Source organism: Chelonoidis abingdonii, chromosome 1, assembly GCF_003597395.2.
Source record: "Chelonoidis abingdonii isolate Lonesome George chromosome 1, CheloAbing_2.0, whole genome shotgun sequence".
In the NCBI taxonomy this organism is placed as follows: Eukaryota; Metazoa; Chordata; order Testudines; family Testudinidae; genus Chelonoidis; species Chelonoidis abingdonii.
Genome location: NC_133769.1, coordinates 136,093,508 through 136,120,406, shown reverse-complemented (window position 1 = coordinate 136,120,406; position 26,899 = coordinate 136,093,508). Strand labels below are relative to the sequence as shown.

The window sequence follows — 26,899 nt, the reverse complement described above, 5'->3', positions numbered from 1 at the left end:
TTGAAGCATCTGAGCTCTTCATAATCTTGAATGTATTCATCCTCACAGCACCCCTGTGAACTAGGTCAATGGAATTATCCCTGTTTTACAGACTGGGAACTGAGGCAAAGGGGTCAAGATCCACAAAGGTACTCAAGTACCTAAGACCCAGTTTTAGACTCCACTGCAATCCACAAAACTCCCACTCAACCCTGTAAGCACCTAAACTCACTTGGCACCTAAGTTTCTATCTCTGGGCACGTGTAGTGCAGCCCCACTTTAGATGACCAGATGCCTAAGCCCCAGAGTGATCCACAAACTGGGAAAACCACTCTAGGCATTCATCCATCTAACTTATGTGCTGGGCCTGATCAGGTGGGCATCCGCAGTGATTGCTGGATCAGATCCTATTGAAAATCTGGCTCGCAAGGGAGATGGTAATGGCCCATTTTTAACTTTTTGCCCTGTGGTTACAGCACTTATCTGGGTTGTGGGCGACCCAGGTTCAATTCCCCCCTCTGCCTGAAGGGGACAGAGGTCTCCCAGCACTGAGGAGAGAACTCTAACCACTAAGCTAAAAGTATAACATGGACACAACCACCTCTTCCTCTGACTATTTTGTGTTTAGTGAAGCAGCTGCCTAACTCATTCTCACAAGAAATTATTTAAGTGCCTAAGCCACCTAATTCAAGAAGAGAGGGTTCCTGGCTGTGAATCACTACTAGAGATAGGCAACACCCTGCAGCCAGGAGCTAGGTGCCTAACTCTGTGACAGAGTGGGGTTTAGAAAATACCCCTTGCCTTGGCATCTCCCTTTAGCTAGTTTAGGCAGCTCCCCACCCACTATACTGGCTTTTGCAGATTGCATTCCAAGGTGTATAGGGAGCCTTGGTGCTTAATTCAGGCTTGTAGATCACAGTGTTATTCCTGTAATATATTTTTTAGTTGCCTAAAAGTTAGGTGTTGCAATGCTCAGGTTAATCACTTCAACTGCTTTTGTGACACAACCAAAAACTGAGTCCAGGTTAGAGACTATTTAGGGTTTTACATCAAATCCACATGAAATGCAATAGTTTTAGCTGAGATTTTCATTATTTTTCAATTTGTACTCTAATCCTTAAAACAAAACTTTGGGGACAGTATGGTTGGACCCCATGTAAACTGACGCAAAAGAAAGTATTTGCATGAAGGACCCTTGCACTGTGCTGACAGGTTTTGCCCAGCTCCATTTATTTTGCTCTGGGCAAATCGTTTCCTCCCCAGAACTGAGGCTTTTATGTCTGTTTTATAGTCCTGACAACACAAATGCCTTCAGCCCATCTAGCAAAGGTGAGAGGAGCTGAGGAGGATAGAGCTAGAGGCCCTGATCAGCATTGCCAAGTGTCTGGAGTTTCTAGATATTTGGTCTTTTTCTGAAAGATCTAGATCCTGGAATCATAGGTACTAGAACTAGGGGGGTGCTCCTGCACCCCCTGCCTTGAAGTAGTTTTCCTCATATACAGAGTTTACAGTTTAGTTCAATGGCTCTTTGCACCCCCACTATATAAATTGTTCCAGCACATCTCCCTGGAGTCATGGTATTAGGTAAGAGTGTTAGCTTTCAAGTGCGTGTGCATGTTTTGGGGGTGGGGGGAGTAAGATTTTAACTCTCATGGTTGCAGAGAAAAGCTGGAAGATGTGAACCCTGAAGGCTCAAAACCAGGAGGCAAATGAAAAGACCCCAGAAAGTGTTGCTGGTTTTTTTAAATCTTATTCTTATGCCAATCGTTTTGAGCCTCATTCATAATTTGTGAGCAGGGGGCTGAGTAGCCCCATTGGTATCAATAAAACCGGTCACTGGAGTGAAGCTAAGCTCGGGAGTTTGTTTTCAAGCGTCCGGGATCACACAGACCTCAAAGTCACACAGCTCAGCCCTCCCCTGCCCTGCCTCCTCCCTCCCGGACCTGGAGCCGCCTCCAGAGCCAGGAGACCTGAAAGCAAAACTCCTTCCTTCGGCTGCTGCAGCTTCCCTGGGCAGCGCTGCCCGCTGCGAGGGACATCTCTTGCCGGTAAGGCTGTCTGGAGAGAGCAGCGCGAGCGGGGATCTGGGTAGTCTGAGGTGCAGGGGATCCCAAGCAGCTGCTACTCCTTGGGGCAGGAGAGAGATATCCGGGTTGCAGCCAGGTCCTGTTGGCCGGACATAATACACTGGGGAGCCTGACCGTGAGCTGCTAACTGAAAACAAGTTGCAAGTCATTTAGAACAGTGGTCTTGTTAATTGGTGCGTTAATGCTCCCTCCCCCCCTTTCCTGTCCCAGCAGCCGTTTCCTCTCCTTTCTGTGTGCATGTGTAATCTCCTTCCCTGCCCACCGGCTTTGATTCAGGACTCGGGCTCCCTGAAAACAGAACAGCAAACACAGCTTCTTGTGACCGCCCTAGGGATTATTGTTCCCTCTGCCTCACCCACGTATGCGGAATGGGGAACCTGTTTTTCCTGGCAAATGGCCGTGTAAGCAGCGGTGCTCCTCCTCCTGTGTAGCTATGTAGTTTTCAACGAGTTACCCAGTTTGATTAAAAGTGCAATGAGTGTTCCCTTAAACTAGGGACATCAAAAAAAAAAAATCTTGCTTCTTCTTTTGAGGGAGGGGGGACGGGACACTGGTGTGGAGGGGAATGAGGTAGGGGAGAAGGAGTTCACTGTTTGTATACAGAGGCTACTTTCCATGTCTTTGCAGGACTTCAAAATAATTTAAATTCTTTTAAGTTTATTTTCATGAAAGAACATAAGAATGGCCATACTGGGTCAGACCAAAGGGCCATCTACCCCAGTATCCTGTCTTCGGACAGTGGCCAATGCCAGGTGCTTCAGAGGGAATGAACAGGTAATCGCCAAGTGATCCATCCCCTGTTGCCCATTCCCAGCTTCTGGCAAGAGAACCCCCACCCTCTTGCCCAGCCTAGCTGATAGCCATTGATGGACTTATTCTCCATGAATTTATCTAGTTCTTTTTTGAGCCCCATTATAGTCTTGGCCTTCACAACATCCTCTGGCAAAAGAGTTCCACAGGTTATCTCTGCATTGTGTGAAGAAATACTTCCTTTTGTTTGTTTTAAAGCTACTGCCTATTAATTTCATTTGGTGACCCCTAATTCTGTTTTATGAGTAAATAACACTTCTTTATTTTCTTTCTCCACACCAGTCATGCTTTTATAGACCTCTGTCATATCCCCCCCTTAGTAGTACCTTTTCCAAGCTGAAAAGTCCCAGTCTTGTTACTCTCCTGATATGGAAGCTCTTCCATACCCCTAATAATTTTTGTTGCCTCTTTCTGAACCTTTTCCAATTCCAATATATCTTTTTTGAGATGGACGACCACATCTGTACGCAGTATTCAAGGTGTGGGCATGGATTTATATAGAGGCAATATGATATTTTCTGTCTTATTAGCTATCCCTTTCTTAATGATTCCCAACATTTTGTTTGCTCTTTTGACTGCACATTGAGTGGTTGATTTCAGAGAACTACCCACAATGACTCCAAGATCGCTTTCTTGAATGGGAACAGCTAATGCAGACTCTATCATTCTGTATGTATAGTTGGGATTATGCTTTCCAATGTGCATTACTTTGCATTTATCAACATTGAAGTTCATCTGCCCCGTCATCTGCTTTTGGGAGTTCCCTATGTAACTCTTCGCAGTCTGCTTTGCACTTAACTATCTGGAGTAGTTTTGTATCATCTGCAGTTTTTGCCACCTCACTGTTTATCCCTTTTTCCAGATCATTTACGAATATGTTGAATAGGATTGGTCCCAGTACAGACCTCTGGGGGAACAATATTTACCTCTCTCCATTCTGAAGTTGATCATTTATTCCTACCCTTTGTTTTCTATCTTTTAACCAGTTACTGAGGCATAAGAGGACCTTCCTGCTTATCCCATAACAGCTTACTTTGCTTAAGAGCCTTTGGTGAGGGTCCTTGTCCAGGGCCATCCCAAGAGGAGTGCGGGACCCCGGGCAAATTAGCCTGTAGGGGCCCCCTTAACGTTATTTATACAGGTGAAATCTGGTTACAAGGAACTTCAAGAGCAGCTGCTGGCCACAGGTTAAATATTGATAGCGCCCAGCTGCATAATTATAATGTTATGTTATATTGTAGTTCTTTTTTATAATTTATAATAAAGTTCAAATAATTAAAAAAAAAAAGTCACCGATCATGAGCAGTGTCACGCCGCTTACATTCTGAAATCCACCTTCATGGACTTCCTTGAAGCAAACTTACTTCCCATGTGCATATGGTCTCGCTTCCCTCAGTGGATTTTTTAAAAAATGTAATTACACATTTGCAACACTGAGAATCCATGTCTCGGGAACTGGGTAGCTCTTAAAGGGCCTATATGTGCCCTGGTGCTGGGGGACCCCAGGACCCTCCAGCATGGAGGAGGGGCTCTAAGATCTGTTTTCTCTGGGGCTGGGAGGGGGAGGGGAGGTGGAAAAACAGATGGATGGAGGACCCCAGTCCTGAGGGATGATGGAGAGAGCAGAGTTGTGGGACCCCAGGTCCTAGTACTGCAGGGAGGGGGATCCTAAGGCTGGAGAGCTTAAAGGCAAGGAGGACCCTGAGGCAGGGGGGTAGCCCTAGCCTGGAGGTGGCATTGGAGGACCCCACACAGCGCTGGGAGAGGGAAAAAGAGCAGTGGAGGGGGGGTGCTCTAGGGGACACCAGTGCTGGGCGATGGACGAGGGAGATTACTGGCTGGCACACACCTGTGCTAGGGGGCCCCCTGTGTTGGTGAGGGTCCTGCCGGAAAAGGGAAGGGTCCGTCCAAGGCGGAAGGGAAGGGGCAGGGTCAGCCTGCCCTGGCACTAGGATTGGGGGGGCACTAGGACCCAGCGGCAGCTGGTGACGCTGGGAGCTGGCAGAGTGGGCTGAGGCCAGGTTGCTCGCTGCTGCAGAGACTGAGCCTGAGCTTGGGGGAGCTGTGAGCAAGAAAAAGAAATAAACACCTGGGCCAGTGAGTGCGGAGCATGGGCCTGGTCCCTGCTGCCGGCGCCAGGCCCCCCATTAGGCCCCTGGGCCGCCCTGCTCCCCCCGCCCCAAAGCTCAGGGCCCGTGGCAGTTGCCCTGGTCCCTCCTATGGACAGGACGGCTCTGACCTTGTCAAAGGCTTTCTGAAAATCTAAGACACTATATCCACTGGCTCACCCTTGTCCTCAAAGAATTGTAGTAGATTGATGAGGCATGATGTCCCCTTGCAAAAACTAGGTTAAATCTTCCCCAACAAATCATGTTCATCTATGTGTCTGACAATTCTGTTCTTTACTGTAGTTTCAACCAGTTTGCCCAGTACTGAAGTTAGGCTAATTAGCCTGTAATTGCTGGGGTCGCCTCTGGAGCCTTTTTTTAAAAATTGGCGTCACATTAGCTATCCTTCAGTCTTAAGGTATAAGACTTAAGTATACTGAGATCTGTATCCTTCTAATTACTAGAAAGATACAGCACAGTCAGTAACATTACAAGCTTCTTTTGTGCTGTCCTGCCCATGGGACCTGGAGGTCATTTAGTCTCCATGATCTATTCAAATCTTAGCCAGACTACTGAGAGTACCAGCAGCACTGCTAGATTTGGTGGTACTTTTTGTGTTGTGGATGCATATCCATTTAAAAAGTTACTGAAACCACTATTTTGCTTGACAAAACTGCCAGTGAGGTTGTGGTGGATATTCAGCTGAATATGAGCTCCGTGTATGATGCCATGGCCAAAAGGTCTAATGCAATCCTTGAACACATAAACGGGAATCTTGAGTAACAGTAGAGAGGTTGTTTTCCCGCTATATTTGATGCTGGCACAACCATTGCTAGAATACTGTGTCTAGTTCTAGTGTCCACAATTCAAGAAGATCTTGATAAATCGGAAAGGGTTCAGAGAAGAGCCATGAAAATGATTAAAGGATTAGAAAACCTGCCTTGTAATGATAGACACGCAGAGCTCAAGTCTATTTACCTTAACAAAGAAAAAGTTAAGGTGTGACTTGATTACAGTCTGTAAGGACCTACATGGGAAACAAATATTTAATAATGGACTCTTTAATCCAGAAGATAAAAGGTATAACACAATCCGATGGCTGGAAGCTGAGCCTAAAGAAATTCAGAATGGAAACAAGGCATACATTTTTAATAATGAGTAATTAACCATTGGAACAACTTACCAAGAGTCGTGGTGGATTCTCCATCACTGACCATTTTAAAATCAAGACTGGATTTTTTTGAAAAGACATTCTAGGAATTATTTTAGGGAAGTTTTGTGGCTTGTGTTATACAGGATGTCAGATTACATGATCACAGTGGTCCCTTCAGGCCTTGGAAATTATGAATCTATGTAACCATTTTTACTCTATTTATCCTCTGGAACATGGTTATGTAAGGGGGGCTGAGTCTCTCAATAGTAATCCCTCAAATCACCTGTTTCCAGTGTTTGCACTGATCCCCCTTTGTTGCCATTTTTATGTCCTTGAGCATCTTGGTTGAAAAAGTAGGGAAAAGGATTCCAATATGTATGTACAGGGCTGATGGTGACTTCCTGTGTGATGTGGACAAGTCCCTTATGCCTTCTCTGCCTCCATTTCCCTTCTGTAAAATGGGGGTAATAGCAGTTTCCTACCTTATAGATATGTAATGAAAATACCTTAAAGATTGAGAGCCACTCAGATATTATGATGATAGGGGCCATATAAATACTCAGATTGATTCTTGTGTGCTGTATTCACCACCCTTTTTCATTTGAAAAGTGTAGCAGTGTTTTTAGTTGGATGCCATATATGTTGAGAAGTAAGTAACTTTGCATCAAGTATGTAATATAAACTTTTTAAAAAATCACTACATTTGCTACTTGTACAAAAGGCTCTTAAAAGTTGTTGAAAACTTCACTTTGACTAAAAGGAGCCTTTCCTTGTTTTTCCCCACAGATATGCATTCTTCTTAAAATGAGATTATCTTGAAGTTAAACACCAAGAAGTTCATCATTGTTTCTGTCTCAAGAAGGCGGCACCTAAGTAAAAATGTCCATCAGCATAACTTGGTGGTTTACTTGCACATTCCTAATGATGTGTTGTTACATTATACCTAGGCCATCCCTAAGTCAAGATTGCTCTCTAGAGAAGATGGAAAATGTTGTAATTGATATGATGCTCTCTCTCTCAAAAGGCATCAGAGGGACCGAGCCAATATACACACCAACTCAGGAAGCTTGTATTAATGTTTGCTGCTTAAAAAAAAACATATCAGGTAAACTTATATTCCCTTGATTTCTGTTCTGCTCTATCATTGCTTATGACATGTTTGTAATGGGATAAGATGAGCTGGTGTAAGCCCTCAAAGGGGAAGAACCAAGACATTCTGCATTTTCTTTCTTCTTTCAGCACTGAATGTGAATATTTCTCTCCTTTCAAACCAAGACTAACAAAGATATTGTGAATATTGGTCTGTTTTGCTTAACCTATTAGCCAATGAAATGAGAACTTAGTGATTAAGTCCTAGTAATGTGTATTAGTCTGAACAATTATTGCATGTATCTTGAATGCTAGGCATGCCCAATGGTTTTAAGCCCTTCCCCCTCGCCCTCACCATGCACTCCAAGACGTAGATGCTATAACTTTGTGAGTCCAGTAGACAGAATAAAAAGAAGCAATGGATTGTTTTATGTTACATTTGAGTAGCTACAAATAAAATGCTTACACTCTTCTGGGAACTTTGCTTTCCATCAAGCCCTTAGAAGCAGAATGAACTGTAGCTGCAGATAGCAGCATCGCAGTGTTAACGGTGAATCAAACAGCAGAAACAGTCAGGAGGCTGTGGGGATGGTGAAAACTCTCAGTCATTCAAAGAAATTAGTGGTTTTTCAAATTTATTGGATGCCTTTGAGCCAAAGACTCATATGAAAAATGGTGTCCCAAGATCTGATATGAGGGCAGCAGCACCTTGGTAGGAATCCCAGCAGGTGGGTGTGGGGAGGCTTATCCTACTATTTCTGTTAGACCTGGTTGACACGTAGAAGGAGGGGCAACATCTTGCAGATTGCCTTTTAGCTTGTAGGTATCTAGTTATATATATTTATTAATCCCCATAACTATATTATTTCCTGCAGAATGTGATATATTCATTCTTTTCCCTTCATACTGATCTGGAGGATTTTAGTTAAGCTAAGCAGAGCTTATTGCCATAAAAGAGGCAGATACAACACTTCTTGTTGCCAAAATATATAATATATTATCCTTTTTTAGGAGACAGGCAATGTAATTTGATGATTTTTAATGCTCGAGGGATAAGCAAGCATCCAAACTGCTACCTGTTTTACTGCCCTAGTAAGGAAGCTTGTCCAATGAAACCAGCAAAAGGACTCGTCAGCTACAGAATAAATAGAGGTAAACAATACTAAAATCAACTGATCATTGACTTTGTTTATACTCATGTGTCTTACAGATGTGTGTTGCATTAGAGTTGGTCAGAAAAGTTTTGATTTATCAGCAAAAAATGTAAAACGGAAAATGATCAGCTGAAAACTGAAAATTTCATTTTGGAAAAGCTACCATAGTGCTTCATGGGAGTTATAGTTTTGTGCACCTTATACCCCCTTTTTTCTTTATGGACCTGGCTTCTCATGTGGACTGGCATCTCCGATGATGCATCCTGATTGCCCCCACCCTTTGTTAAACTTCAAAATCTTTTATATTCTTTTCCTCTTTAAAAAAACAAAACAAGCCCACCCTGTCATACCATGACAATGTGAGACACAGTTAATATTAATGTGTCAGGAAATTATATCTCCTCTCTAATCTTTCATACGTACGCTTTTTGTTTAGACTGGAAGCTCTTTAAACCAGGGATTTATTGCTAAATAATACAGTTTGTGTACGCTTAAAAAGTTTCTTCCATTTTGACACATTCTGTGTGTTTGGGAGAAATTCTCTATGGGTATATTGAGTATTACTGGAAGCAATAGAAATTTAGCACCCTTGTAGCACTTTACATGTTTGAGGGGATCATATTGTGGTGGCTGAGGGGCATATAAATACCTAGTTATAGAAAGCACTGTACAAATATTAATCTTCATAACATCTCTGCAAGATTAGTAAGTAAACAAAAGTAGTAATAATCCTCTTTTTTCAGATAGAGAAGCTGAAGCAGAAATGCAAAGTGACTTACCCAAGGCCAAACTACATGTCAGTAGCAAGGTTTAGAGAAGTCTTAGAACTCAGGAATTTCTTGTCATCTCCAATGTGCTGTGCACTTTTTGGTGCTAATACATTAGCTGTACTAAGGTCAGCTATTAAGATGTAGCAAGCTTACCAAAATATATTTTGCAGTGTAGTGGTAGCCATGTCAGTTGCAGCATATTAGAGAGACAAGGTGGCTGAGGTAATGAAGAAGAGCTCTGTGTAGCTCGAAAGCTTGGTTCTTCCACTGACAGAATTTGATCCATTAAAAGATACCTCACACACCTTGTCTCTCAAAATATACTTCTACACTGGCACCTTATCTGACTGTACTCTTCAAATAACACATTGACAATTAGACTGTCCTCCGGCAAGGGAGTTGATGTGGTGGTTTCAGTATGGCTCAGTTTGCAGAGAACACAAGGTTTTTTTTAATATACTGGAGTTTTTCCTCTCTCTCTCAGATATTTCCCAAAGGCTGAGCTTACTGAAGAGGTAACTTTCTCCTGGGAAGGAATTGGTTGGTGAGGGAAAGCATGCTGTCTAGCAGGGTCATCCGCATAACTTTTTCAGAAATTGTTAGGGTACATTTGCTGTGATAACATCAGGAAACCAAGGCAGGGGGAAGGAACAAATGGCTTAAACTCTTAGGGTGCAAAAACAGAAGAGTCAAAGTAATTAATTTATTATCTAACTTTTATCACACGTCTCCCACTCTTTTCTCCCTCAGGAGTATGTAGAGGATTGAAAGAGGGAAGAGAACATGTGACTGTGCAGGCTCTTGATCTGCCAAAGTGCAATTGCTGAGTTATATTCATTGTTTTCAATTGTGCTGTTTTTCTGGCTCCTGTCCATATTGAATTATGGAAATGATGTGTGTGAGCTTGTTTACCTTAAGCCTACATTGCTGATAAGCTTTTCAAAGGTAGTTACCAAGAAGCCTAGCCCACTTCTTGTGACAAACTTTTTAAGTTTGTTTTTTTCAGATAGAAATGTGCACAAGGTTACAGTTATTAGTGATAAAGAAAAATACTCAAATATTGGAGCAGTTTTATTCAGTGCAAACTTGATTTTTCCAGCTCAACCACCACAGAACCAATTTGTGATTCAGGAGATTTTTATCTTCTGTTTCCAGCCACAGAAGCTATTGCTGAAAAACTACGTAGGGTTTCTGCTCTGTCTCTCACACTCTCTTTTGGAACATAGACAACATTCTCCATACAAATAACCAACTGTGATATTGGTGGATATCTACTGAGAATACCCATAGAATCCTATTAGACATCTCCTTTTAGAGTGGATGGCCTCTAGGAGATGACCTCCAAGGTAATTTAGCATATGGACTATTTGAGAATGGTCCTTTAGAATACTCTTCTTTTATATTTTTTAAATAGTGGTTTGGGTACTGCTTTATCTCTCTTCCTTCAATAGCAAGATTATCTATTCTATTATAATGCCACTAGTGTGCCTAGCACTTGACAATTTCTTAAGAAGACAAGGTCCCTGCAGCTGGGAGCTTACAATCTAAAATGAAAATGAGGAAATAAAGCTGACTTTTTTTTTTAACCTCAAAAATGCAGAGTGCGATTAGTCAGACTCTGGCTGCAATAACTGTCTGCTTTCTGATGGTACATCCATGAGTGTTCAGGGACATCGGTTGGCTTTGTGGAAGAAGGTGGGAAGATTCATGTAGGGTGATGAGATCCTTCTTTGTCCCCCAACCAAACTGTTTCCCACAGCATACATTACACACACACTGCAGTTTTCTGACTGTTATTTGAGGGAGTGAATTTGGTAATCTACATCATTGCTCTACTTTGGGTACTTGTCTAAGAGCATGGCTTCTACAAGTGGGGTTCAGTCCCACACTCCTTTGTTTAAAATGAGAAAGGAATGGTGGTTTAGCTGACCACATCTGCTGTATTGTTGGGCAAATTCCTTATCTCAGAGGTAATGCAGTAGGAACTGAGGAACTGTTGGGATTTTGATCATCTAGATCAGGCGTAGGCAACCTATGGCACGGGTGCTGAAGGCGGAACGCAAGCTGATTTTCAGTGGCACTCAAGCTGCCCGGGTCCTGGCCACTGGTCCAGGGGGCTCTGCATTTTAATTTAATTTTAAATGAAGCTTCTTAAACATTTTAAAGACCTTATTTACTTTACATACAAGAATAGTTTAGTTATATATTATAGACTTATAGAAAGAGACCTTCTAAAAATGTTAAAATGTATTAATGACACGCAAAACCTTAAATCAGAGTGAATAAATGAAGACTCGGCATACTGCTTTTGAAAGGTTGCCGATCCCTGATCTAGATTTTGACCTTTGAGTTTGTGGTGCACATTAAATAATAAAATATCAAATCATGTAGATTTCCCTTTCTAACTACTGAGTAAAACTTGCAGAAAAATCAATAACTTGTTCTTGGAAGACTCTATTTGGTTGTTGTTGTTTTTTTGTTTGTTTTTTGCTGTCTGTTGGATAGATTGTGAAAAGGCCTTGTGGTAACAAACTGGCATATAATGACAAGGATCTTTCCCATTCTGGTTACGGTTTTAAATGGAAATTTCTTTTAAAAGTTATTGCATTCCAGTTTACAACATAACTGTTTTTTTGCTCTGTGCTGCTTAATGTCCCTTCTAGAAACCTAAAATATATTTCCCAACTTGTAGGACAGCAGCTGGGGTGGGTGGTCTTTCCATTTCAATTAATTGAATTAACTGTGAAGATTTTTTACTTCCTCATGACCCAATATAATGGAAGTTAGCCCAGCACCCTGGATAAAGGGGCTTCCAGTTGAGACAGAAGAAACCATGAATGTGTTTTGTATATTTTAAATCCACTACTTTTTTTTTTTCAAACATCTTGTATGTATCTAATTATATCAACTTTAAGGCAGATGAAATCAGAGTGCAAACTACTTAACAGCGTACTCTCCTTCTAAATTCTCCATATATTCAGTTTCTAGTCTTCTTCTTGTCTGTTCTCTTGCAAAGACCTGTTGCTAAGGAAGGGGGAATAGTACATGAGGTTAGTGCACTAGCTTCAGGTCAGATCCTGACTTATATCTCAGGTGATCTCAGTCTGGTACCTATTTTGTGTGTATTGCACAATTTTACTCTTAAGAGCAGAGATGTTGCTGGTCAAAATCAAGATATATTGGGGAAAATTCTGAGGGAAGCAAGAGTGTACATCCTTCATGTCGTTTTACATTAGGGACACTAGGGTAATCACCGATGAGGTAAACCTGTGAGTCAACTTGCTTATCTTAGTTTCTGGCTGCTGTCAGGTGGCAGGGGAAAATTAAAGTTATTCAATGAAGGTCACCCAAATATTTGCATATTGTAATGATATGGTGATCTTGTAAAGTGGAACCTTAACATGGTCTTCTTATCACTTAACTTTTCTCAGAGAGAAAATCCATTTCTTAGAGATTTTTCAATTGAAGGACATGTCAGATTCTTTCACTATTAATTCTAGGTTATCTAAGTGTTGGGTGTGTGGTTTCTTGTTTGCTTAGGAATTTCATTATATGGTTAACTCTCCAGTACTTAGAGGTAATACAGTGAATAAGGGTGAATCACTACACCCAATGGTAAATCCAACTGGCTATGGGATGATGATAATGTGGACAAAGGAGCTGTGCCAGTTAGTCAGTCTTCCCAAGAACTATTACCCAAAGTGTTAGGGTTTTTTTGTTTTATTTTTGTTTTGTTTTGTTTTCTTTTTTTGTATAAGATCTATATACAGTATCTTAACATAATGGAACCTTTGTCAATAGTGTGAGTTTGTAGGCAGCTTTTATCATGCCAAACTGTGCATATTTTGCTATCAGACTCCAGTTAATAGCTTTGACAGAGCTACAATGCACTGTGCTGCTTAGAAACTGATTCCATTTAACTTCAGAGGAAAGGGTGAACATTTTAGTCAGCTACTTATGATGGACCCTGCCCTTCCTCACTTCTAACAACTCTTCATCCATTTCCCCTCATGATGGCTTAAGTTCATGCTCCTCCACAGACTTCCTGTGAGACTTTTTGCAAGTCACTTAACCTTTTTGTGCCTGTGTAAAATGAAAATAATGGTACTTCCCTACCTCACTCGATAATTACATTGTGAGGATAATAACATTAAAAGAATGAGGCACCCAAATTCTGCAGCAACAGGGAATTTATAAGTACCTTAGATAGATATATGCAAAACTGACAAATACAAGTGTGACTTGGTAACTTCTGCTTCTCAGGTTGGCAGAGACTAAGAATGTTTTGAGGATGACTGGCCTGATTCTTCACTGCTTTGCACCTCTGTATAAGCATTTAAACATGTGCAATGTGAGGGCAGAACACTGCCAAATCAAATGATTTCTTTGCACAGAGATAAATGCTTACATAAGGTGTAAGACTGTGAAGAATCTGGCCTGATACTTTTAGGCTTTGGAGATGGAGTATCAATTTGTGCTATGACAACTGTAATTTTAACATGCCTATTGCCAAACACTTTAGTGATTTTTTTAAAAAGAGGAGAAAATCATGATACTCCAGGCAGTTTAGTTGTTTCTTTTCGGGGTGGGCCCCTTTTGTGATTCTCTGTTGGATTCAGAAGAAGCAGTAAGCAGAGGAAGCATTTGATTGCTAAAGTGGATTGAATAATTAATTTATATATTTTCTTTCTATTTTTAGGTATACAGATTCTGGACTCACAGCTTGCAAATTACGACTCAAATGGAAACTCTCTTTCTTCACAAGCAGCTCGCTTTGACCTTCCTAATCAGACAGGTCACCTGAATCATACGGTTGCTTTGCAGAAATCTATTACTTCTCAGATGTCTGAACTCATTGACCATATAGAAGAACATTTAGATAAGATTGAATTGCACACACAGTTTTCTGAAGACCAAGAGAAAAAACATCCTGAGACCTTAGATTCTTTCCCAAAACAAAAAATAACCAAGCTATTGCCTACAAGGGCTGCTCGAACGTCTCAGTTTAGCACCTCCACTCCACCACCATCTGCCATGCTTCCTACCACTATCAGTAGCGCTGCACTCAAAAACACGACCACTAGCACTCAGATTCCTACCAGCAATGCTTTTACCACAACTAACCACATGAGCCTGAATTCCAGAACTGCTACAGAATTTGCAAGGCTAAGAACATCTGCCACCACTATCAAACCAATAGCCACCTCTACAGACAGTACTAGCAGCATCGGCCTCTTTTCTTTGTCAGTTGTTGCTTTGCTTAGTAAGGATTCCTCGGCTCCTTTTCAAAATATGCACCAGGATAATAGGCAGCGTGATTCAGAAGCCTACCTAGATGATGTTCCGAAAAGCAAGCATGCCCCTCAGTCTGGTGACAAAAGTGGTCTCGCAGCAGCTTTACTTTTTGGGATAGTGTTTTTACTGTTAGTTATTGCGCTAATAGGCAGAAGAATGTCTCAATCTCTTAGAAGAAGACGTTATAATAGGCTAGACTACTTGATCAATGGAATGTATGCTGATGTGTGATGGGAGGGGAAAATGAAACAATACATTGGTAAGAAGTGCAGTCTTTGTTAGAAGCTGTAGCCTGCAACTGAACTGCAGTGCTGAAATCCTTGAGGACAGTGTGTTCTCTCTTAGCTACAAGTGGGAAAGGGGCAAGCAGCTGTGGATGTGTTCTTTTCCCCCTTCCCCATCCCCCAAAAAGTACACCCTGAATTGTGGAGTAAAATTCATTTAACTGCTAAATCATAAAATATACAAACACTGTCTAAGTTAAGCAGAGATGTTTTTACATTTAAAATAAAAAATCAAGATCCTAACATAATATTTTGCACCTTGATTAGGTTGTGAACAGAACTTATTGTGTGCATCTGTACAGCCCATCCCTGTATTCTGTTAATATTTTGCACAAAAATATCTTGTTAACCAGTGTGTAAACACTACTGTTTTACCTAACAGTCCTATTTAATACATTGCCTCATGACTTAGAGCAGGGGTCTCAAACTCGAATGACCACAAGGGCCACATGAGGACTAGTACATTGGCTCGAGGGCCGCATTACTGACACCTCCCCGCAACTGCCCTCGGCCCTGCCCCCACTCCACCCTTCCATGACGCCCCGCCTCTTCCCACCCCTTCCCTGCCCCCATTCCAAACCCTTCCCTGAAATCCCCACCCCAACTCCGCCCCCTCCCTGCCCCCAGGGGGCACAGGAGGGATGTGGGGTAGGGTGGAGTGTGGGGTGCCGGAGGGGTGAGGGGTGTGGCAGGGAGTCAGGGTGCAGGAGGGGGGTGGCAGGGGCTCAGGGCAGTGGGTTGAGGTGTGGGGTGCAGGAGGGGTGAGAGGTGTGGCAGGGAGTCAGGGCAGGGGATCAGAGTGCAGGAGGGGTGCAGTAAGTGGCTCAGGGAAGGAGGCTGGGGTGCAGAAGGGGTTCGGGTGCAGAAGGGGGCTCGGCAGGGGCTCAGGTTGCAGGGTATGGCAGGGGGTCGGGGTGCAGCGCGGGCTCAGGGCAGTGGGTTGGGGTGCAGGGTGTGGCAAGGGGCTCAGGTCAGTGGGTTTGGCTGCCAGCCCTGCCCCTGTGCCGCTCCAGGAAGCAGCTGGAACCTGGGGGAGCAGGGGCACAGGGTGTGTGTGTGTTGCTGTTGCTTCAGGTACCGCCCCCAGCATCTCCCATTGGCCGGGAATGGGGAACCACAGCCAATGGGAGCTGCTGGGGGTGGTGCCTGAAGCAATATCAACACATACCCCCTCTCCTTCTCCAGGTTCCGTCTGCTTCCCGGAGCGGTGTGGGGGCAAGGCAGGAAGGGAGCCTGCCCTCCTCCTGGTGGACATCGGGCCAGAGCCGCTCTAGGTAAATGCTGAGGGAGACAGGGAGGCCGCAAGGAGCTTGCTAGCCACAGAAAATAACCTCACGGGCCACGTGTTTGAGACCCCTGACTTAGAGGGACACTTCAAACTTTAAAAAGAAATCATTCATATGAAAAACTTCATGGTGTAAGAGTAAAGGTTGCTACACACATAAACATACCTGATATAAAATCAAGGAAATGAAAGGTTAAGCCACCTAACACCATGTCTTCTATTCCACTGCTTGCAGGCATGGGTCTTGCCACTGCCGCTAATTCTCCATCACGCACCACAAATTTCACTCTGCCCCTTCCATAGGGATACTAATCTCTGACTTCTGTTTTTTGCCGTAAGTGTCAGAGAGAGAACCTGCTGTGTCATTGCAAAGTAAAGCAAGCTGCATTCAAGTTTCTTCGGGACAAAAGCATGACCTAATGGCTTGCTTCTGCCTGTAAAAGATTCTGCTCTGTCCCTAAGTTGGTATGACTCAACATCTAATCAAAGAGCATGCACAGGCTTCTGATGGAGTTCACAGCAACAGGATTGCTATCAATAAAGAGGACAATGGGAGATATGAAACTGAAGATTGCCTAACTATTGCTGGTAAATAAGAAAGTTTAAAGGACAGCTATGACTACATCACACAGATCTGTCCAGCTGTCAGAAATGCCTCCTCCAATCAATAGAAACATCTCACCAAGCCCATATATCTTTTGAGTTTAGCAGAAGAAGCTCTAAGCTATCTCAGCACACTAGGGAACCCAAGCAGCACTGTTGTCCCAGTGCTGAGCTCACATTTCATTCCAGGCCCACTGCACAACCCTGTCCCCTCATTCCTAGCTTTCTTGTACCACCCTCCACACACGCATCTTCGTTCACCCTCCTGCATAGAGTTGTCACTTCTGAGGTACAAAAACCTGGAACATCTGAAAGGATCCTGAGCCCATAAAACTAGACAGCTGGCAGTGTGTACTGAGCATTCTTGCAGATTTCCCAGGATAGCTACCTCAAAATAGGGGTGATCGTGGGAAAACCTGGTCAGGTGGCAACCCTCCTCTCATGCCTCTACTACATGGCTGTTAACACCCACAGGCACTCAACACATGGACTTTGTGGGAGTGAACAGCCACATTCAGGGGGCATAGCTGTGAGACGCAACGGTGAGTGGGATGGGATGACAGGGTTTGTAGCATGCAGTTCTTGTTTTTAAGGCTTGTCACAACCATGAAGTCTAGAATCATTTTTTTTTAAATAAAAGCCTAGATCCTAGAGCATCCATTTGACAGCCAGTATAATCAACAACAGAAAAATGGGATTATCATCAATAAGGGGAAATAATTCATTTTTAAATTAAAAAAGTAACCTATATCCAATTAGTTCTTAGGCTGTGTGAAATTTGGTGCCTGACATGAGTTTTTTTTGGATGGGATTAAACTGGAGGAGTACAAAAATAATTTCCTTAGAATAAATTTCTTAAAGCATCCATCTTTAATTTTAACTCTAACAGATTTATGACGAAAAATTAATTTATGCAAAACAAAGAAGTTGAAAACTTACTCTAAGTGAACTTCATTGTATGGAGGCAAGACCAGCTTCTTCATGGTGCTTAAATCTGCACGTATCATTGTAACATTAGGTAACATCTTAGATCTGTGGTTTTCAAACCGTTTTTCTGGCGACCCAGTTGAACAAAATTGTTGCTGTCCACGATTCAGCGGAGCTGGGATGAGGGGTTTGGGGTGTGGGAGGGGGCTCAGGGCTGGGGCAGAGGGTTGGGGTGTGGGGGTGAGGGCTGCAGGGTAAGCCAGGAATTAGGGGTTCAGGGTGTGGGAGGGGGCTCTGGGCTGGGGCAGGGGGTTGGTGTGGGGGGGGTGTCAGAGCTCTGGGCTGGGGGTGCAGGCTCTGCGATTGGGCTGGGGATGAAGGGTTTGAGATGCAGGAGGGGGCTCTGGGTTTGGGGGTGGCTCAGGGTTGGTGCAGGGGACTGGGGCATGGGGTTGGGGCGCGGGCTTACCTCCAGTGGCTCCTGGTCAGCAGCACAGACGGAGTACAGAGGCAGGCTTCCTGCCTGTCCTGGGACCATGAACCATGCTGAGCCCTGGAAGCAGCCAACAGCAGGTCCGGCTCTTAGGCGGAGGTGCGAAAGTGGCTCTCGCCCACAGGCACACACCCCCAGCTCCTATTGGCTGGTTCCCGGCCAATGGGGTGCAGAGCCAGTGCTCGGAGTGGGGGCAGCGCGCAGAGCTCCGTGGCCTCCCTACTTAGAAGCCGAACCTGCTGCTGGAGACTTCCAGGGCGCAGCATGGTATCCGAACAGGTAGGAACTACTAGTTTTTACTGGCCGACTGCCAGGGTCCCTGGATGCTGAACAGGGTGACCCAATGCCTTGCATTTGTCGCAGCCTGAAGTTTGAAAACCACTGCCTTAGATTATGGTAAATGAAAAACATTATAGAGAGAACAGCATTTCCATTTTATCAGCTCACTTCGTGTAGTTGACAACACTATGTCTGCAATCAGTTTATTTTTTTCCACTATTTATATGAGGCTCTTAGCAAGGAATATGGGTGAAAAACATTTTTGGAAAATGTGTTTATGAAGTGATAAATATAGTCAGAGAGACATGGGAGCAGCAGAGCCTGAAACTACTTCTCATTTTCTTCTTTAGATGGCTGACTAGATTTGAAGTTGACTGTGTTCATTTTAAAAGGACAGTGAGTATTTGTTTGAAGTCTTGAATATGGTCTGTGTCAGCAGACCTTGTTAATACATCATATGTGGTTAATAATCCCTATTTGCATATCTCTTTGTGACAGACAATTTACTCATACACATCCTGTGGAAAGAACTTAGCTTTTACTGCCTGGGCCAGAAGGAGGCTCCCTTTTCATAGAATATCAGGGTTAGAAGGGATCTCAGGAGATCATCTAGTCCAACCCTCTGCTCAAAGCAGGTCTAATCCTCAGACAGATTTTTGCCCCAGATCCCTAAATGGCCCCTTCAAGGACTGAACTCACAACCCTGGGTTTAGCAGGCCAATGCTCAAACCACTGAGCTATCCCTCCCCCTCTCCCTTGCTGGAACGGCTGTCCAAAGCAGGGGTTCTCAGACTGGAGATTGGGACCCCTCAGGGGGTCATGAGGTTATTACTGGGGGTCGCGAGCTGTCAGCCTCCACCTCAAACCCCGCTTTGCCTCCAGCATTTATAATGGTGTTAAATATAAATGTTTTTAATGTATAAGGCGGGGGGTCGCACTCAGAGTCTTGCTATGTCAAAGGGGTCACCAGTAAAAACAGTGTGAGAGCCACTGGTCTAAAGCCATGAAGTTCCCAGTGTGAGTCTTTATTGCAGTAAGGAGGTTGTTGGAGGCAGGTGGGGAAGGGGTATTAATTGGGATAGCCTTCTCTTTGGAGGAAGCTGATAGTTGGCAGACACAGTATGTATTGTCCAAGGCTGGCTCTGGCCCAAGTGGTAAGTTAATGTAACTAAAAATACAATCTTAAAACATTGCATCTAAATGAGATAGTAAACAGACATTTGACATTTTAACAGTACATGCATGGAAATAAGCTGCATGTTGGCAGTGAGATTAGAGCTTCTACAAGAAGTGGAATAAGTTATTTTAAAAATTCTTAGTTTCTAAAAACTGCTTGCAGTCTATCAGATTCATTTTGTTCCAGGTACAAAAGAGAAGCCATTGCATAACTTGTATGGATCATTCTTCTATTTCTAAAGTATTTTGAAGCTACACTTGAACACTAGAGGGCAACATCAGTTTATTAAATAGTTTAATAAACTGAAAAATGTTAATACTTCAAGGGTGAGAGAGGATTTGCTTTAACCACATTTTAATTGCATAAATAACTTATTCCTCTTAGTAATATGCATTTTTCATACTTAAACTTAATTTATTTTCCTGGACATCAAAAAGAGTAAATGTGTGAGACAGAGCAGCTGTTAAAAAAAGTAAAAATCCATTATATTTATCTTGTGCTTTTTCATCATAGGTTTTTATGGACTACTTTCTTTTTGCACTGCATGCTCATAAAATATAACATGTTCCGTGCCCCCCACCCTGCTTCTTGTTATGAAATTGCCAACCTGTAACACACTTCAACAGACAGGTCAAGCAATGAACAGATCAGGTAGCAGTAGAAGTCGGTGAGAAAGTAAGTTGGGTCTGTCTACAATACATTAATTTTAATATAGGAAAACAATACCAGAGCCATATGAAGAGTTATCAGCCAATATGATGTGATATTTTGTATCCTTCTGGGACTCTTTAGCACATCTCAGGTTATGTTGCAGCACAAAGTCAAAAACTGATTGGCTTGAATCACGTGAGAAATGTAGTAATTACTCTAGTCTCTAGGAGTGTTTCATATTATTATTATTTTTTATTATGCAGAACATAAAAAAGACGTGTAAAAATCCCCATCAAGTTATATAGACTGGCACACATAGATGTTGTAGGGTGCCATATAAAAAGGCAAATAGAAAACCTAGTTGTGTGATAACTAATGCAAATAATCATAAAAAGAAAATTACACTCTAGAACTCTGTTTGGGGGCAGGGAAACCACACGTCAAACTATTGGGAGTTCAATATTGTACGTTTTCATAGGCTAGCAGATCAGATGCTTATGATTTCAGTATGACCTTGTGCCAAGTATGAAACCTTGGTACTTTAGCAATATTGCTATGTAATAAGAAACTTCCAATCACCAACTAAAAAAGAGTGTAGAATGACAGGGAAAGGCAATTAGAAAACTCTCAGTTCACTTCCTTTTTCTCTAATCTGTAATTTTGAGCTTGGTGCAAACACCAGATGTCAGTGATATGAAGGATTTTCGCCCTGTAACTAGAAAAATTATTGATGGTATTAACACATCAGCGTTCCTGACACTGATGGTATCTCTTAGAGCATGGAATACAGGCCCTTCAAGCCACTTCTGTGACCCTGACACTGCCAGGTTTGTGGATACTTTCTGGTTATTCTTCCTCGCATAAGAATAGTTTTTCTCATCTCCCAGTTTGTAGCCAGTTGCTGTGGGAAATCCGGCACTTCTTGGCTCCCTGAAGGTCTGCACCTACCTTGAAAGGCATGTTCCTCTATATGCAAGTTCATCTGTGTTGCATTTCCCTTGTAGTGTTGTTTTCCCACTATATTGTCTTCTGTCTACATTCTTGGAGCATGCCTGAAGTTATTCTTTCTAGATGCCTCCTTTTTGGCCTTCAGGAAGTTATTGTCTGTAGAAAATCTCTAACTCACGCTTGAGAGAGGAAGTTTTCTATCATATGTAATTCATAAGGATATTAATATGCAGACCATAAATTCAGGTGTAGCCATCCATCACAATGCCCACTACTGTGTTCTTCATTTATTATCTGGATTAAATATTCTTTTCCAGTTTCAGTAAATCTATAATGTACTGTGTTATCCTCTGTAAAATAGTATATTGGTTCAGAGAGAAAAAAGATTTTAAGCTAGCAAGTTAAAACCACTTGTTCTGCTTCTCCCTCCTTTAACTCTTTGTGATACCATTGACTTCAGTCTCATTATTCCATATTTACATTGGTGTAAATGAGTCAGGCACAGTGTGAACATAACAGCAGGATACTTTGATCCCCCACCTTTTTTTTTCTTTCATTTTATTCATAGAAAATTGACAACTGCATCTGATTGGCAGAAAAAAGTCCCTAAATAGTTACTGCTTAATCTTGTGCACTCAGTATTTCCTTAAAATGAAATGAGCAAGAAAATAAATTTTTTGCTGTTGAGCACAAATTCAGGACATTAGGGGCTAGATTCTGTAATCCATTTTCTCATGCATAGAGACAAGTCCTCCATGTTAAGGATAGGTACTTTTTAATAGGTCTGGGGTGATTCAGATGCTGAGGTACTCTGTTTAACCTGGCTGAAAGATCTGTTGAGATTGGCACAGGAAAGACGTTTGTTATTAGCTGCATGACTTTAGAGTCATTCCCAGTTTTACTTTGTCTCTACAGTAATTAATGACTGACTGATTTTTAGCAGATTGGGAGTGGTATTCTTAATGTTAGTGAGCAACCAAAGACGCAGTCTGCCTCTATCAAATACAACTCATTCCAGTATGTAATTTTGATATCTGTCACTTCACAGTGGCACCTGGTCTTTATGGTGGAGGATCTAGTAGAATGTTGAAGAGTAACAGGGAAAAGGAACAGCTTTTTTCTGTGCCTACTCCAGCTACTCTTGTGTTGAGCAAATTCTTTGATGGACACTGTCCAAACTTGTAGATCATGCATTTTACAGTGTTTTTTAATGCCTTCTAACTAACCGCTTTCACACTCTCACAAGATTCTATCCGTTCTGGGGTTAGAGAGGTGTTAGAAGAAGCTTTATGTTGGAAATTCCTGCATTAGGGAAGACATTTGGTGTGTGTTTTGAGTGAGTTTTCCTAGTTGCTCTTTCCAATGGACTTGTTGTTTCCATCTACATCCAGCTCCCATTGACACTAAATTCTCTTCTTGCATCACGAGTAGTTAAGGATAAGATGGCCCTTTTATTGAAATGGCCATATGCTGCTCTGTCTTTGTGTATGCATCTTCCGTTTATGTCAGTTGGAGTCCCACATGCAAATAATTCATGGCCCTAAGCCAAGTCCCTCCACTGTGTGTCATAATTTTTCAAAACAATTGCCTTAAGGAGGACATGATTTCTCAATCCAGCAGTGAAATTTTTGGAAAACTCCAAAAACAATCTTCCCAACTGTTTCTGAGTAGCCAGCTATGTCAGTGTTTCGCTTGTTTTGTTTCAAGGCATGAAATAAATAGTACAGATGCGTTTTATTTTTTTGTACTCCAATAACTCAATCACTGCTTTGGAAAACGTTCAGATTTGTCACATGTTATATGTCATCCTTATTGAGGACTGTTTGTTTTGGAAAAGGTCAAAAATAATTGGCTGTGAAATATAGTTATAATGGCTAAATCTTGTCTGAACCTGAATTTCTTGTCTCAAATTCAGCTCAGCTGTAAATTTCCCCCCTTGTTCTTTGTATGGAACTCCCTATTGCCATCAATTTAAACACTGATTAGGGGGCACATTCACTCCTTTTTTTCCTGCACCATACTCCCATTTACATTGTTGTAAATGAGAGGATAGTCAGCCCAGCGTGAACATACAGCATGATACTTTGATCATACACCTTTTTTGTTTGTTTGTTTTATTCATGGAAAATTGACAACTGCATCTGATTGGCAGAAAAAAGTCCCAAATAGTTATTGCATAATCTTGTGACTATGCCCTTAATTTGTGTTTGGTATTCTTTTTATGGTTTTATCTTGTTTTGAATATTGTACCAAAAGGAGAAGAAGGACTTGGATCACAGGGCTCTAAAATATAGGTTTTCTGAGATGGCTTATATAAGTTATATTTAATGAAACTAGTTAATGGATAATTCATATGTAGGGGACTGGAGGGAAGGATGTAAAGTGCTGAGCATCTTCCACTCCCACTGAAGGCAATGGGAGCGAAGGGTGTTTTGCCTCTCAATAATTGCGCTCATAATTTTAATGTCCCAGTGTATTTGCAGCCAAAGTCTGGGCCCACTGAAATTAAAGTTCCATTGACTTCAATGAAATCAGGCTTTGTTCCTTATTGGCAGTGGTCCACCAACTATGTAGACTCAGACCTCATATGTTTTGTGCTCATTTAAGTATCTATAATGCAATTGTTCAAGAAAAAGACTTATCAGCTGCATAGTAGGTATGTAAATATTGCACTGAAACAGACTCATGGTAGTAGCTGGGTCGGTAACTACACAGGCTGCCAGTACAATGATCACTCAATCAGGAAGATCAGATATAGAAAAAGGGAGCAGGTACACGCCTTAATTTTTTTTTAACAAAAGCAAATTGGGAGTATATGATATATGTATATGTGAGGGGTAGGCTAGGGCAGTGACTGAATAAAATAGATTTTGTGTGACATTTCACTCATACTTCCTTTTCTCCATTAAAGAGGTCTGGGCCTGGGCCTTCCATTGTTTTTTAACATAATCTCATGGAACTTGACACATTTTGGTAAACAAGGTAATGGTTTATTGTCACAATGTGCCATAGGCAGCCCATAGGTTCATTAACAATTCTGGCAATTTAAAGTGCCAAGATTCATAAACCACAAATGAATATGTGGCTTTAAATCTCTACCTTTGTTTTTTTCCTTTTGGAGCTTTGCTTAAAAAAATGTTTGAGGGGGAAAAATAGCATTTTAAATGTGTTGTTCAAAGAAAAGATCTCTTAATATGCCAAGATTAAATTGGGATTTTGTTCTGTGTAAACTCTTTTCAGATCATTCTAAAGGTATTAGATTGTTCACAATTGTAGTAAGGAAAAAATAGTACAAGTTGCATCAACTGCAAAGTCCTGACACTGGAAAAGGCATTGGAAGGAACTTTACAAGTCAAGGCTATTCAGGCATAACTCAGTCTTTTGAATTAAAAGGAGGACTCATGTGACCAAGTACTATTTATGGGCTGGGGGAGAGAGACCGAATGGATGTTCTTGCTGTAATAACTTATTTTTCCTTAAAAAAAGAAAACAGAATCTATTTATTCCAAAACTGAATGCACCAATTCTATATTACTACCTTTACAGCACGGGTGACTTATAATTAATACCTTTTGGGGGTCTCTTTTACTGTCTCCTATGTTATTTGTCTTTGTTTTATCTCCAGCTGTACTTGAACAATCTTCATCAGTGCCCAAGGAAATTATTCAAAGAAACTAATGGACATGGAAAAACAGCAAATGATCTTCAACCAAATGATCTCCCGCCCTCTCGTCTTACAAAGAATGAGTTACAGGCTGTAAAACGGTGGAAATCATTATACACACAATCAGTGCAAACTTAAGGGCCTAGCTTAATTTCTGTTGTAAGCAGTTGTAACTGCCTTTGAAGTCAAAGTGCCAGTTTATACCAAGGCTGAATTTGTGTCTCTAACTTTTTGCTGTCCTCTGCCTACATGTCAGCTTTCCCTTATGGCATGGAAGAGATGTAGGTTGTTACGGTACGCCCTGCACTTAACACTGCTGCCAGCTGAGAGGGGAAAATACAGGCTCAGTTTCCATTTCACTCAGCCTCACACAGGTCCAAAATTATATCAATTAAACAGGGGTTTTCATTAGTTACTCTCGGTTAAGATGTGGGCAACAGTAATTTTGAACTTTATCTTTATTATCGGCATTTTGAGTATGTGCTCTTCAGTATAAACAGGAAAAAAAGTTTTAAGGAATTTGCCTTAATGGAACAAATATGAGGTAGCATATAGCCACAATGTACATACTAGCATTTTATATGCCTAAAATAAACTGGGGACATATGTTTCCTATAAGCTGCCCTTGCAGGACCTGGGATTCACCAAAATAAATAAAATAAAAACCTATGGTGTTCAGTAATGGTGGCATCTGGGCATTGCCAAGTCTATAAACTTAGCTTACAAAAATCCCTGTTAATGCTAACGGGTTCATCAAGAATGCACCATAGTTCTTTCTTTGATTTTTATCACTGCATACAAAGCACTAAGTTGAGGAAGATCTCGGCATCTATTTAAATATGAATGGCTCCAATATCTTCTCTTTATTGTGATCCTGCCTCACAATCTAAGCAGAGATGGACTGTGTGAGATGAGGCACTGCAGGTAATGGTGTTGGAGAGCCAGTAGGGGCACACTTTCCTCCAGTGAATCTGTACTGAACCAAACTCTCAGCTTGTTTTTAGGGGGTACTGTAATTCTTCTGTAAGGGGACTGTTGCCCCCTTACTAACATTCAGTGGGGGTGTTTTGGTTGGCTAGCTCCCAGCACTAAAAGGGAGACTGGGAGTCCCCAGGAACAATGGGGAGAGGCCAATGCTCTAGGTCAGCCTGATTGACAGAGAGGGCAGGGTAATCAGGGAGTCAGGAGGCCAAGGTGGGTCCCATCTTCCGTGTGAGTTGGAATTGCCTGGATCAGACAGAGTGGGGCTGAGCTAAGGAGAAAGCAGGGGCCCAAGCTGAGCTGGGGAGCAGAGCTGTTCCAAATCCAGAGGGGGCAGAAAAGCAGCCAGGGAGCCAGAGACACAGCCCAGGGAGAGCAGATCCTGTGCTGGGAGCAGAGCTGCAACCACAGAGCCAGGTGTGGTGAGCAACTGGGGTCAGCGAAGGGGAGACCTTCGGAAAAGGGCCCAGCACAGAAAGACACCCCTAGCCAAGGGTCCTTGCAGGCCAGACTGGGAGGGGGATCATAACCCAATGTGGGGCTGAGGCTGGGAAGAAGGGTCCCACCACCCAAAGCCTGGAGGTGTGTGGCCACCACTATTGCAAGTGTCCAACCTGCAGCATCCCTGCAGCACAGCCAGGACCTGAGAAGGAGACCTGGGACCTACAAGGAACAGACTGCAAAGTGCCCTGATGTCCAGAGACACTGTTTGTAATGTTCCCTGCCACAGAGCAGGGTGATGTTTTTCTTTAACCTTTCCCATTTTTCCTTATTTTTTTTAAATTAATTGTTAATTGAACAACTTGTATTTGCTTTAAATTGTATGAAATGATCAGTGGGTCAGGGAGGTGCCAGTGCAGAGGGAGCACCCCGGGGTGGGGGCATCCTAGCCCCTGTCCTATGTGACCACAGCAGGATTGGGGGTTGAGCCCCTCAGGAATCCTAGGCCCAGCCTTGTTGGGGTTACGAGGACTCTGCCAGACAGAAGTGTGGAAGGGGAGCCCTCAAGGTCAGGCAGACCTCTTGGTAAAGGAAGTGGGAGTGAGGACTCAGATCCTTTTGCTAGTCCACTTCACCAGGGTAGTGCAGAAGCCAGGAAAGTTCTACACAACAGCGGGACCATTCCCCCATTTACACTACCCTACAGGTGTCGAATGGATGT

The 26,899-nt window shown here is 42.4% G+C and overlaps 1 protein-coding gene across 1 annotated transcript; it reads left to right on the top strand.

Moving 5' to 3' along the window:
- The first annotated feature begins 1,918 nt into the window (after positions 1–1,918).
- On the top strand, positions 1,919–15,078 carry MANSC1 (MANSC domain containing 1). Its single transcript, XM_032803022.2, has 4 exons — positions 1,919–2,027; positions 6,924–7,242; positions 8,238–8,378; positions 13,850–15,078. Exons 2-4 carry the CDS (start codon positions 7,017–7,019, stop codon positions 14,674–14,676), a joined length of 1,194 nt encoding a protein of 397 aa, XP_032658913.1. The 5' UTR covers positions 1,919–2,027; positions 6,924–7,016; the 3' UTR covers positions 14,677–15,078.
- Positions 15,079–26,899: the final 11,821 nt, after the last annotated feature.